This window comes from Agaricus bisporus (genome assembly GCF_000300575.1).
Source record: "Agaricus bisporus var. bisporus H97 unplaced genomic scaffold AGABI2scaffold_2, whole genome shotgun sequence".
Classification (NCBI taxonomy): Eukaryota; Fungi; Basidiomycota; class Agaricomycetes; order Agaricales; family Agaricaceae; genus Agaricus; species Agaricus bisporus.
The window spans coordinates 2732361-2745603 of NW_006267355.1; the positions used below are offsets into that span (position 1 = coordinate 2732361).

General features: G+C 45.5%; 4 protein-coding genes across 4 annotated transcripts; all 4 read right to left on the reverse strand.

The window, feature by feature from the left end:
* Positions 1-507: 507 nt before the first annotated feature.
* AGABI2DRAFT_200516 (hypothetical protein) lies at positions 508-2543 on the reverse strand (the record flags this gene model as incomplete). The annotated part of the gene is made up of 11 exons (XM_006458633.1): positions 2436-2543; positions 2251-2379; positions 2039-2198; positions 1870-1959; positions 1707-1803; positions 1524-1650; positions 1352-1468; positions 1114-1288; positions 957-1063; positions 760-902; positions 508-691 (listed from the first exon to the last, which is right to left on the reverse strand). Exons 1-11 carry the CDS (start codon positions 2475-2477, stop codon positions 508-510), a joined length of 1371 nt encoding a protein of 456 aa, XP_006458696.1. The 5' UTR covers positions 2478-2543.
* A 775-nt stretch (positions 2544-3318) lies between these two features.
* On the reverse strand, positions 3319-6335 carry AGABI2DRAFT_63041 (hypothetical protein; the record flags this gene model as incomplete). Its single annotated transcript, XM_006458634.1, has 14 exons — positions 3319-3413; positions 3667-3877; positions 3945-4106; positions 4161-4240; positions 4301-4505; positions 4561-4653; positions 4746-4922; positions 4978-5049; positions 5108-5407; positions 5461-5510; positions 5563-5677; positions 5744-5971; positions 6023-6148; positions 6207-6335. 14 exons carry the CDS (start codon positions 6333-6335, stop codon positions 3319-3321), a joined length of 2043 nt encoding a protein of 680 aa, XP_006458697.1.
* Positions 6336-7542: 1207 nt separating this feature from the next.
* AGABI2DRAFT_115726 (hypothetical protein) lies at positions 7543-8740 on the reverse strand (the record flags this gene model as incomplete). The annotated part of the gene is made up of 4 exons (XM_006458635.1): positions 7543-7820; positions 7876-8266; positions 8328-8441; positions 8513-8740. 4 exons carry the CDS (start codon positions 8738-8740, stop codon positions 7543-7545), a joined length of 1011 nt encoding a protein of 336 aa, XP_006458698.1.
* A 1867-nt stretch (positions 8741-10607) lies between these two features.
* Positions 10608-10790, reverse strand: AGABI2DRAFT_46344 (hypothetical protein; the record flags this gene model as incomplete). The annotated part of the gene is made up of 1 exon (XM_006457626.1): positions 10608-10790. A coding segment is annotated over one exon (183 nt), but the record flags the coding sequence as incomplete, so codon positions are not given.
* Positions 10791-13243: the final 2453 nt, after the last annotated feature.

Here is a 13243-nt window from a genome sequence, read left to right on the forward strand (position 1 = left end):
AGCTGTCTTCTTGGGGAAGGCCGATTTAGCCGCTTTCCTGGGAGCTGAAGTGTCATATTGTTTTCGTTTCCTCTTAGTCGGGCGTGAAGTACAGCCGTCGTTGGATGACTCAATTTCGTGGATTTGTTTTATCTGAGTTGCTACCATTGCCGCGCTGGCTCTCGGCGTCGAATTCTCCACGTCCTGAGAATCAAATATAGAGGAGGAGGAGGCTGCTAGTTCATTCGCCGCTGCTATTCGTGATGTAGACCTCGTCGTCCGGTAGTTGCTAGCCATCGCGTCGGTAGCCGGTCTCTGCTCAAAGTTCTTGAACAGTGCTGGTACGCGTCCTATGTAGAATGACGCGTAAATCACGGTCACATGATACCTAATATTATTCACTTTCAGAATCAAGTATTGATTTCCTCTGGCTTCGTTCAACACAGTGATACTTCATACATTAGATACTATCGGAGCTTCTTGCTTTGGGGAATTAAAGAAACTACTGGCCCGTCCATACTCGCTCCGTCACAGATCAAATTCTCTTCTTTTTCTAAACATCACCTTCGCCTTCTGGTCAGGAAGAGTAGAAATTTCAAACCGAACATTAGCTGGATGTTCCAATAATCCGTTCTCCATCTGAACATCATAATTGAGCAGGATGTACACAAACACTGCTTTGATAGCATAGACGGCAAGGAACCGTCCCGGGCTAGAATGGAAAACAATGCATGAGAAACTGGGGCGAGGGACGGGGTGATGGAGGGATGAGTTACATACCAAGCGTGCCGACCGTGGCCGAATAATACAGATTCCGGACTCAAACAAACCATTTGATACTTGATCGAATCTAACTCGCCATCTCCATCACGCATTTCTGCAAATCTAAAGCCTTTGAAGATTCGTCCGTCCTGAAACGATTCCTATTTTGAAATAATGAACATATAAGCTTAGAGCGTTACGAAAGTATGGCAAACCTCTGCTTTATTCATTTCCTCGGCTGCCAGACCGACATAGACATCCGGAGGGATCACAGTCCCATCGGAAAGTGTCCAAGTTTTAACCGTTTTCCGAACCATGAGAACTATAACGACTGTCAGTACAATGCGCGTCTATAGTGTTAGTGCAACATACAACTGGCGACACTATTCATTCGATGGGATTCCTTCAAGAAACTATCCACTTTACGCATGCGCTGTAAAGCCGCCTTAGTCCAGCCATGTTTTTCAATCAAACTGTCCGCTTCCCGGCGCATTTCATTTAGATACTCGGGGCGTACGGCGAGGTCATATAAGACCTGGGTAAGCACCTAAGAGGAGTGAATCTAAACATTTGTGTCCGAATTATTATAGAGCGAATATGGGTTACGGACCAAAGAGCTGGTTTGAGTGGAAGCAAAATTAATCATTAGAATGCGCTTGACGAGATCTCGAACTGTCAAGTGATAGTCATGCGTAGCTGTCTGGAGTAGCCAGGTAACAACGTCATTCTACTGCAACTTCAGTATAGTACACGTAACTCTAATTATTCGGATTTAGGCTCACCGCTTGACCGTCGCGTTCACTGTCGCATTGGCTATACTGCAAAAGTCTTTCTTCTATCATGGGAGCCAGAATGTCATGAGCTTCCTGCATTCTCTTTCCAACCGTTGTCAAGAATTTGCTAGCAAAACTGGATCAACCGCAGTCAGTCATCGTATAACGGGCAAGCGCGCAACAAATTTTCACCCCTTTAAGGTATCCGGGAAAGCTCTGATGATCGTGGCAGCTTCCAACACATTACCAGTCAACTGCTCGTTGAGGTAACGATAACGCGGATGACGACCTGGATTTAAGGAAACGCCATAAAACAAATCAAAACTAAATATCACTTGCAATGTTGACTAGAAACACCCACACCAAGGAAGTCCAATGAGGTACCTGTTTGTCGTGCGACACATGACGTGTAACATTGTCTCATACGCATTAATGGTTACCCAATCTAAGTGGAATATAGCGAGGAAGGAAAATGATAACGCAGCTAGTGAGAAAGATTGAACTTCCCGAGAATAGAGACTTACCTTTTTTGAGAGGAATATACTCTTCCATCGACTCAAATATTTCGTCCCTCATTTCATCAAATCTCTCTGCCAAATTACGAGTAATTGCACCTTGTACAGTCTCCGTATGATGTGCATGAGTAAAAAGGCCAGGGCCAAATGTATAGTCAGCTTGTGATGCCTATCATGCTTTCTCTTTTTCAGGATTCCGAACAATAAAGATAATTCCTCACCTCGATTGCAGGTTCGTCGAATGACAAAATATCGTTTGGTGCCCTAATCAATTCTTTGACGTATCTCTCTCCACTCAGAACGACGGTCCATCTTGACATTGTAGCAATTTTGAAGGGCCGGCCATTATACTATACATTTAACATTCACTTCGTTCAACTGGATTCAAGTAGAATAGGATTCTTACTTTATTATATCCTTCTTCGATCAACTCTGTACCTTTGGACATGTATTTGATAGCAGTGATGTATGAGGTCAGGACGCCGGAGTACCCTATTGTAGGTATCTTGTTCAGCTATAGATTGAAACTAATTAGTGATGAAATAAACTTCGAGTTTGTGAGGCAGGGCGTACTGGCGAGCTCTTCGCTTCTATGTATTTCAAAACACCATAGGTAACGACCGCAGCTCCAACGATACGGACAACTACAAAGGGCAGGTCCGTGAGAGTGAAGAAAGCGCTCGAGATCATCAGCAATTGCATCGATATCGACTTGGGGGATGTAGGTACACCAGTGGGTCGATATATGAGAGTGTGGCAGCGACTGAATGGGTAGTCATCCAGGCTAATATGTGAGAAGTACCCCAAAACATTTTCTTCTGACCTCAAGGTCAAAATCGCGCTTTGCTAATGCTATACCATTCGACCGTGGTGCCTTCGACAGGTTCCATTCTCGCAGAATTGATGTTTGGTGCTAGAAGTTGCCTAAATTCGCAGGGATCGCATCAAGTCTTTGGCTCGACATAGTGAAATGCAGAAGCTTTAGGCAATGCTCTTTGAAGACAGACGAGATGGACGCTCTAGCCAAGTTTGTTTACGGATCAAACTTATGTCATCTGATGTTCCCATCTTCGGAATGATCAAGAATGGTCCACCTGATCATTAGTGCCAAGGCTTGTCCTGTTCCTCCAAGAATGGGTTCCGCAAGCAGGACAAGATTGAAAATGCTAACTACGTAAACGCAGTTAGACAATGTACGAGTCTATGTAGAACGGTAGTGTATGTATATTCAATTAAACCTAAAATTATAATGGAATACTATTATCGACTCCTCTCGCTCAGTACACATTCTACTGAACCTCCGTACCCGGAAGATGACGGTCAACAACCGGTATAGGGAACCAAGGATGTACATTCACATCCCAACGTAGATTGACCTTTTCAGCTCTCACATTCCGCAGTAGTTTTCCTTTTCCCTCTCCATCACGTACATCGTAGTCATCATCATTTTCCTCATTGTTCGGCGTGTTGGCTGCGCGAACAGTAGTAGACGATGAAGCAACGGTTTCGGTCACTATTATTGATGGTGACGATGATGTCGTTGGATGAGACGGAGACGAAGATAATATCGTTAGGGCTCCATTCAGAGAAGAGCGATTTCGTTCTGGAGGTATAACCGCAAAAAGGCCTTCAGCAACACTTATCAACTTCTCTATAAACTAAAATATACGGAACGGAAGAATCAGTAATCAGGAGCGAAGACCAGATTTTAAAACTTACTTCTCTTCTCTCCCCAATCCAACATTGCGCCCACGCCCCCAGTACCGGTTCATTGCTCCCAGTCAACATATCCCTCAACAACCCTACAGCGAATTCAATACCTTCTCTCGGTGATGATGTGACGCCATTCTGAAACGTCATATTCAATTTATATCAGGTGATCTCGGCAAGAAGTAAGAAGAAAACGTGTACTCACCTTCAAAATACCCAGACAGACTCTCATGAACTCTGCTAAATCCGGTTGCCCAACGGGTTCAGTCACAAATTGTTCGTATTCGGGTTTGAAAGCCCATTTATATCTTCTAAAGAAATTCGGCTTTGTTCGTCTCCAATTAAACGATAATAGAGGAATCGTCATCTATTAAACCAAAATCAGAACTCTCCTCTGTGCAATGGATGAAACGGAATGTACAATGAACAATGATGCGCATAAGGCTTGAAGCGCTGTAGTAAGTTGTTGATTGTAAATCATTTCGCGATATGCAAGCGTATCTGTATAATAAAATCAGCAATGATTTCTTGAGCTCACTATAGGCAAGGCGTCGGACGAACCTGAAGGCATTGCAGCCAACAAATTCTCAAAGCATTCCAACTCCATCTCAAACACTCTCGTCAAATACCAGTACGCAAATGTTTTCTCCTCTGGAGAGTAAAACTCTAATTGAAATCCCGACAAAACAATTTCACGTATAGATGATAATCGCCATAGCAGCACCGTTTTGGGTATGAACAAAAGAATGTGATTGTTTGGTAGATCCTATGCGCACAGAATGATCAATAAATTTTAAGAAAGGATATGGCTTGCTACATACAGAAACGTTCACATCGAACAACATCTCCGTTAGTACATCATAAATTCGATGCCAGCCTATTAAGGATTTCATCAGCTGTCTTCTTCTTCTCGGCTGATTGCTCCAATTTCCTTTAACGTCAGATATAGCCAACTAGGAAGTAACCGAGATTAAGTCAATTATAACGTCATAAGTGGTGACACTACCTTGTGAATGTCCCGCTCGAGTGTAGTCAAAGGTGGAGGAGACGTTCCAACCCAACGGTGGTGAATATATCCTTGGAACTGTGCCCAAGTGATGCCGATCGTTTCATGGAAGAACCTGTCGACGAGCCAGGAAGGTGAGTGTTGGTCGAAAACAAGGACTCCATTATAAAAAGCAGACTGGAATATTCGTTCAATTCACATTCGGACGGAACAAATAGTAAGTAACACTTACCTGTGTGAAGGACCTTATATAGGGCTTTGCTATGGGCAATTTCGCGTTCCATACGTGTAATAGGCCAACCGCCTATCGATTGAATGAGTAATCATGTAAAAGCGTCGATGAATTAACAAGAAACACACACCTTCCATGTCGAAACACTGTGTACCCCTGCCATCTGACTAATTTCCTTCAAACCTTCGAAAAATGCATCAAGTGCATCCAGTGTTTCGGAAAAGGAGCCAACATGCAAAACCCGTATAGGAACTGCGGTGTTCAAAGACCTCGACACGTATGGATCGAAGGCAAGTCGCGCAGGAGAACCTTCAGATGGTTGATGTAAAGGCTGTGAGCGGATGTTCTCGATTGATTCTTGGCAGATTCGGAGGTATACTTGAAATTGGAGGGGCCGGTGAACATTAGAATCCAAGAGTTGCAAAAAGGCCTGAACTTAGTTGGCCATCGGCACATCGATTTGAAAATTTATTGATAGCTCACCTTGCGGAGTTGTAGCCGCCAAACCAAATGGTTTTTCCAATAATAAGGAACTATAAAACGACATATAGTTCATTTCCTAGACTTAAGAGGTCTTTTACTCACTTTTCGGCGAATCTGAAACCCAGACAGACGCTTCCTCCAACATTGAGATGACAACGCGAACGGGTGTCCCTTCCAACAAGTAGACCTCGCATTTGTCACTTTGCCAATCCTCGGTCTGAATGGGAAAAGACAAAAAAGCTCCCTATGACTTCTGAAACCAGAAAAGAGTGTTTCAGCGTACATCTTGTACCGCGCCTTTCGACAATTCTCTCCAAGTCAAATCGCAACATTTTAGTAAGCCCGCTACGGCAGCTCGGAGGACAACAGTTATCAGTTCCGGTGGCCTCAGCGGGTCGTTCGAGTTGAGAAAGTAGGAAGGAACGATGTCGGGGTCTATATAATCGAGATGATGGAAATAGAGAAAGGTGTGGACGGAGTGGGACATGAAGTTGCCATTATGCCATTCCATCTGGACATCGTGAGTGCAATGAGAAAAAAAAAAAGAGCAAAGGAAACTCACCTCGTAGAATAAAGCGGTGTCAATGATCCAGCATAGTTCCTCTGGTAGTAACAACGCGAGGGGGTTGAACTCGACTTTGGTATCTCCGGGTGCAATATATCCACTATCCAGACGTGGCTCACCAATCTGATCAAGAGCACAAAGCTTATACACGGAGAAAGGATGAAACAGTATTTTTAATTACCTCAAAAGCCGCCATGGCGTCCTGGAGCGAAAAGCCGTCCATGAACAACATCTGTTGTTCGTGCATATCTAGTGAGTTGTCAACAACGTGAACTCCAAACCATACCAGGGACCTGACCTGTGGCGGCATCTTCAAATACCTGCCTGACGTCTCGGAAGTCGAAGCCAGCTCCTGGGAGGTCTTGGGGGTTGCTGATGGCCACGGGATTGACCATTGTGGGTGGAGGTAGAAGAAGGTGATCTGTGGCTGTGTCAAAAGTGATCTCTTGGTTGAATGATATCAGCAGCCCCTCGCGATGCTCTTCAGCCAGAAGTCAATGAATCAAGCCTTGATGGTGAGGCCTGGCTGCCTGCGAACGTTCCTTATGCTACATGGTCTTCTTTCAGCAGTGTCAGTGCACGCGCTCACCCACAAATATCGTCGTCAAAAACCTCCTCACCTGACGGGAAGACAAAAGCATACCCTCAGTCGAATTCATGAATTAAAACATTGATTGGGTGCTCACTGTCGTACTGTCCGTTTCTGCCCTCTTTGGCGAGTTGACAACGCTTTCCTTGTCCGAATTTTACCAGCGACTGCTACAACGAATTTTTAGTGCACTTCGACCACGTCCCACCTTGTGAAACCTGGTTTAATATGCCGTCAAACCTGGGATTTGAGCTACTTATTACATTCATATAGCACGCAACAACCTCCAAACAACTAGCCTTACCTGCTAGTGCGACGACCTCAAATATCAATCTCGGACCGAATCTGCGGATGTGTCCAACGTCTTTCAACGCTTCTAATTTACCGGTAAGTACGAATCACCATCACGCTTCCCGTCAGGCGTCTGCGCCGCTTAGTCTCCTCGAGCTGTCCAAAGAATTGCCATACAGTCATTTACGCGAGTTATCATAGCTCTCAATATTCAGCAACCTTCTCTATGATACTGAGAAAGCGATTATTCAAAACTCTTCGCCCGTTGAACGTGAAGTGCTAGTAGTCTGTACTACCAAGGAAAAGTAAGCCTAATACCCTAGTTCTAACCGTTTGTTTGTGGATATGCCGGGGAACTTATAAATAATTGGCGAAGACTTCACTTTCTGTGTTGATAGGTTTTCAACTTCAATATTTGAATAAATGTAGCTGCAAGGCTCGCTAAGATATGTATCGGACCGCCGTCTGATACAGTTCACCTATGATGTGAATTAAATAGCCTACTAGCTGTTACCCGTGCTACGCACGGGTCAGAAGTCAAATGATGATCATTTGCGAGAATTTAAGAATAAGTAGTTCATTATATACAGTAATACAAACATTGTGATAATACGTCTCACTTGGAAGTTTTTGCAGGTCACTTTCCCTTGTTGCGGCTCATGGCAGCGGCAGCAGGTCCGCAGACCGAGACTGCAGCCTGAGATCTAGCTGGCAAAGTGATTGTTGGGCCACTGCTACTCATGGCACCCGATGGAGCTGGGCTGGGAGAGGAAGGGACAATGCTTTCCATGGAGAAACTATCAAGATCTACAATGGGGAGGGACTTCGGCCGCTTGTTCGAAGCTGGGCTTGGAGTACCAAAGCCTGAAAACCTGAGTTTGCGCTTCAAGTTGTTATCTGGAGTGGAGCAAGAATCTGCCACAGTAGTCAGTTCTGAAATTTTCGGGTGCAATGATTATTTGGTCCTCACCAAGCGTGTTCTGGATCTTCGAGACAGGTAACTGGACGTCCGTGAGGTAGATTACCTGGTCAGGAATCACCTCGATGCATTCCACCTTTTCATCAGAGGTCCGCACTATTTCACTGATGAACCCGCTGATAGCTACAACTTTGCCAGGTCGTGGTTTAGGCTTTGTAATAGCAGTCCAGCGCTGAGACTCCTTAATGACACATCGGATGGGCAGAGTTGACTTGAAGGTAGCATCGAATTTCTTGTGGTATATGGAGACATATTGAGTCGGTGTGAGGTAAAAGAAGGAAACTTCCTTCTCATAGTCTGAGCCTTTCTCAACAATGCCACAGATTGTAACGTGCACCTTGCATCCTACATGTTGTGCACATTCAGGCGTAGCAGGAAGTAGCTAGATGTAATGAAATTTGTTAAAGACTGGCACTGACGCAAAATCTGAAGTTCAGACTCACTGTTTCGATATCACCAACGAAGCAATAATCTTCATTTCTGAGAGGAGAGGCGGATGTGCTGAGCATGATTGGTGCGTGAGTGGCAGAGCTAGGGCCATACTCCACTTTAGCAATCTGTTCAAGTTGACCAAGCACAATCCTAGTGTTAGAAGTAGCGCAGCAGACTTATGAAGTAAGTCACAAACCTTTGCAACAATAAAATATGGAGTTGATTCTTCAATGAAATTGAGGTTATCTGCGTTGTAATATGTCAAATGGGCAACAGCAGCATCTTGTTCAGGGCCACACCCATCCGAGAGACGGAAAACAGCATCAAAGGCAAGGGTCTTTGGTTTCTCGGGATTAGGAGTTCGAACGTTCTCAAGGAAAGCAAGACCGGAAATTATTATAGAACCCGGGAGATTCAAAGACATTGAGTAAAGAAGAGATTCTTTGCGAGTGAAGTGTGCTGTTGGCTACCATCGGATTATTGTCACCTTTATATTCATTGTACAGTACCATCCGCAACATAGCTCCCAAGTCTGGAACCTTCTACGACAGATCAACGACTTCGAGAAAATTCTAGAGTTAGAGAAGAGAGAATGTGGTGTAGCGACCCTTTCAACAGCCCTGAGACTCGGCTTTCAAAATTTTTTTTCTTGCGAAAATTCTAGAAAAGTACATAGACATGATTCGTTTGATTTTAGTCCAAAGTGAAGGTGTAAACCTCGAATTTAACTAATCAAAAAGTACTTCTGGATATACAACATTTGTAGTATAATTTTCTACAGCGTCTTCAGGAAGAATATATCTGATTCTTCGGGGTGATGTTGCTCGAGACAGAGCTACATAGAGTTGTCCATGAGAAAATGCAGGATACCGTAAATCCAACCCAACAAATCTAACCGACTGCCCTTGTGATTTGTTGATGCTCAGTGCAAATGCAAGTCGAACCGGGAATTGAAGTCTGCGAAATTTGAAGGTGAACTCAGTGCTATTGGATGGGATAAGTGCAATACGGGGAATGAAAGCAAGTTCACCACCATGATCTCCTCCAATAATTCGAACCTCGAGGACTCTACTGGACATCCGAGTCACAACCATCCGCGTTCCATTACAAAGACCATGTGAAGGTGAGAGATTACGAAGGAGAATAAGAGGACACCCAATTTTGATTGGTAATTCACCAGGTGGAAGGCTCTGCGCATTGACAGACCGCAGGAATTCCACCGGTATAGGCTCGAGAGCACCGTCAGCCCCTTCTTCATGTATAAGTTGGTCAGCGCTAAAATAGACATGTTCTTCACCAGACATTTGGGCGAGGATTGTGTGGTTCACATCAGACACATCAGCATTACGTGGTGCGAGAATCATTCGTTGAAGGAAGTAGTCTGGTGGAGGTGGTGGTGTCGTGTTGATAGCTGGATAAATGGCATCAATGAGATCATTGATATCATCCAATCTCATTTCCGCTGGCAGATTAATCTTGCCATCATTGTTTCCCCTTCCATGCCCCACATCGAGTAGCCACTCTGAGAAAGATTGGGATTCCCTATCATCAGCTTCGAGCCGCATATTTCGGTGCAACTTGAGAATTTCTGCATGTTCCCATAATAAAGATCGCTGGATAGTTGCGTCAATTATCTGGTCGCGTGAGCCTCGAGGTATAACTGGTAGGGTTTGCTGGAAATCACCGCCAAAGACTACTGTTATCCCACCAAATGGGCGGTCATTGTTTCGAATGTCTCTGCATGTTCTGTCTAGCGCTTCAGGTGCATAACGGTGTTGGGCACCTATTTCATCCCAGATGATCAAACGCGTAGCCTGAAGCAGACCTGCTCGATGACTTTCTTTAGGAATGTGACAGAAGGAGTCTTCATTGAGGTTGTTGATAGGTATTTTGAACATAGAATGGGCTGTTCGACCGCCACGGATCAATAAGGCTGCTATTCCCGATGAAGCAACACATAGTACTATCCAGCCCTCACTACGGACCTTATTACAGATAGTATTGTAAAGAAATGTCTTTCCTGTTCCCCCCGGCCCATTCACAAAGAATATACGACCTTGAGAGAGTTCAACGGATTGGATGATGTGGTTATATGCGTCTTCTTGCTCCTGGTTTAAGCACTGAAGATTTCTTTCTAGAGACGCAAGTTCAGTATGGCGGTTGTAAGCAAGCTGTTCAGTAATAAGTGCATTGGAATTGTCTTCGATTGAAGCCCAGTCATTAGTAGGCCGCGGCATGGAAGGCCAGTCACTGAGAAGCCTGCCTGATTCGTTCAAGATCTTCTCTGTTTCGTAAAGGCCGAAATCATAAATCTCGTCCTCTGTAGGTGTTCTTTGAAGAAGTTGGGTGATGCGAGGTCGGAGATCATCACAAATGTGCTCACGGAATTGAGTCCAGAGAGTGTGAGGTTCAGATGGTGCGCAAAATAGGAGGAGGGTTGCAAAAAGACGTCGGAGTTGTTGACCTGTTTTGATTAGAGCTGCATCTGTTAAACATTGGCGCCATTCTCCGTCATCTTCAAGGAGGCCACGGGCAAGGCAAGCTCCATGAAAAGATTCATAACAAATTCCGTTGTAGGTTCGAAGGTCTTCAAATGATTGCGGCCCTTTGACTACAGTAAGAAGGGTTCGAAGGTAGAACCTCTCACCAGCAGTTGGTGGAACAAAGTACATGCGGCCCAGTGCGAATCCCGACTGTCGAAGGGCCCACTTCTTGATCCTATTTTTGAAGACAAATTTCTGAGGGAATTCCTGGTATGTATATGTGCGAGCTTCAACACCAAGGGGACCTTGATCAGCATTGGCAGCAAAAAAAGCAGTGAGCGTAGTCTGCTCAGTAGCAGCGCGCTGCATGACGGTTTCAAGGTTTTCATTGGGGTTGAATGTCACCATGTGTTGGCCAGGGAGATGAACCTGAAGTCGAACGACGTTTGGAACCAATTCATGGATTTCAAATTGCTTGAGTCGCCACGCTGCAAGTGGGGGTGAAATGAAGTGTCCGTTCTTCCAGCGAAGAATTTCGTTGTTCTTGTCCGTTATGGCAACCGTTGCAAGGTCGGAACCCTTCTGAATGTACTTAAATGCATATTTGAATGTTCCCAGCGAGAAGGCACACTCGGTGTTGATATGACAGTTGAATGTACCGCAGAGGAAGGGGGAATATGGGACAATCCACCTATTGTCAAGCATATGCCCTCTAACCTCAAATGCTCGACCGTCATCAGGTCGGTAGTAGTGGGGATATCCATGCGGGTCCATGACAGTGAATGCCTGGAATGGTTTAGGGTAGCCCTTTGTACACTTCCCATTTTCCATACAGGGCGCCCTGGGGTTGAGGGCTCCACACGGACCGTGAACCATGCATTTCTTGATTGTCTCGAAGAGAAGAGGCTCCGTCTCTGGATCTGGCCATCGTGCCCATATACACGAATCAATGGCTTCGGGTGATGAAAGCTTGTGTGGCTCCTTCAAAAAGATAAGGGAGTGCATATGAGGAAGACCACGTTTTTGAAATTCAATAGTATAGACGTATGCTGCAGTATGCCCAAATACACCATGCTTTGAAATATACTCTAGGACAGCATTCTTCTTGAGCTGGAATACCCGCGCCACTATATCCGGTCGGTCGTATGCAGTCTGACCCTCATAAAGAGCCCCTTTAATCTCCTCCCATTCCGGGTTGGTTGTCATTGTAAGGAAAATATCAACTTTCCGGAAATATCGAGCTATGGCCATTGAGTCCTGATAGCATTGTGACATGTTTCGTGGGCCTCCAATATATGAGGATGGAAGGACGGTGCGGCTTCCAACATTGTTGAGATCAAGATTATCATCACCCTCACCAACGGCATCTTCGAGGCCACTATAAAGTGATGCTCGTAGCTGTGGCTGATGATTTTGTAGATAGAGAAGTCGATTCTGGTCTACTGAGGCATACATGTCCACAATGTATCGGCAGAAAAGACGTCCTCCACGCAACAAAGTAGAAAACTGATTTGGTCGGACCTCTAAGTAATAAGAGATGGCCTTGCATTGCGAAAGTCGCTTGTTTGAATTCACTACTGTCAATCCTTCATGCCATCCATCTTCCCCGAAAAGATGCAACAGCGGGTACTGGAGAGGACAGTAGGCTGGGTGGATGTCGTAGATGCGGTGGAGAGGACCGTCTCTTGACCTGAGAACAATGTCTCGGCGGGAATTGAATGGGGTGGTGGGAATTATGACTGCGGGTTCATCACAGGTTGGGAGGTTATATCTGCGCCTGTCCGAGCCAGGAATGAGATGAAGGGTGACAGTGTGGTTCTCGATGTTTGGGTGCAAGCGGAGGATTTCCCAAGCATGGCGATAGACTGGAGCATACTGATGGTGTTGGAGGAGGAAGGTCTGGAGCGTCTCCATGATTTGTTCATCCAGGTCTTGGTTCTGCTGCATGCGTGCCGCCAGAGCTTCACGTGGCTCGTAAATGTATAGCTGGGCGTATTTAGGTAGTTGTCCGTTATGTGGAACCAGCGACCCTGACCAATGACAGAGCTCTCCTGTTATACAGAACACGGGTGGACCTCGTCCATTGTTTACTGAGTGGACTTCATTTACACCCAACGACGTGAATGAAAAAGCACGGTTGTATTTCCAGATATTCTCTCGAAACTCTCTCGCGTGTGGCTCTTGAGAAAGAAAAAGCTCTTGGATGTGCCTTGGAGGGTCCTGGCGCTGCGGGAGTGAGATTTGACCCTCATGGCAGCACATGCCAAACTTTGGTGAGTGGTCAGAGGACCGGGCAAGTTTCTCCCCAATCCAGTGTAGGGCACCACAATGCGCACACGCAACGTTCATTGGGCCAAGCGAATGGCGCCGTTCTGTATCGACATATGGACTTCGGGCGGCAAGGAACAGGTCGTCATCTGTGCGGCGGCGGCGGCAGCGGCGAG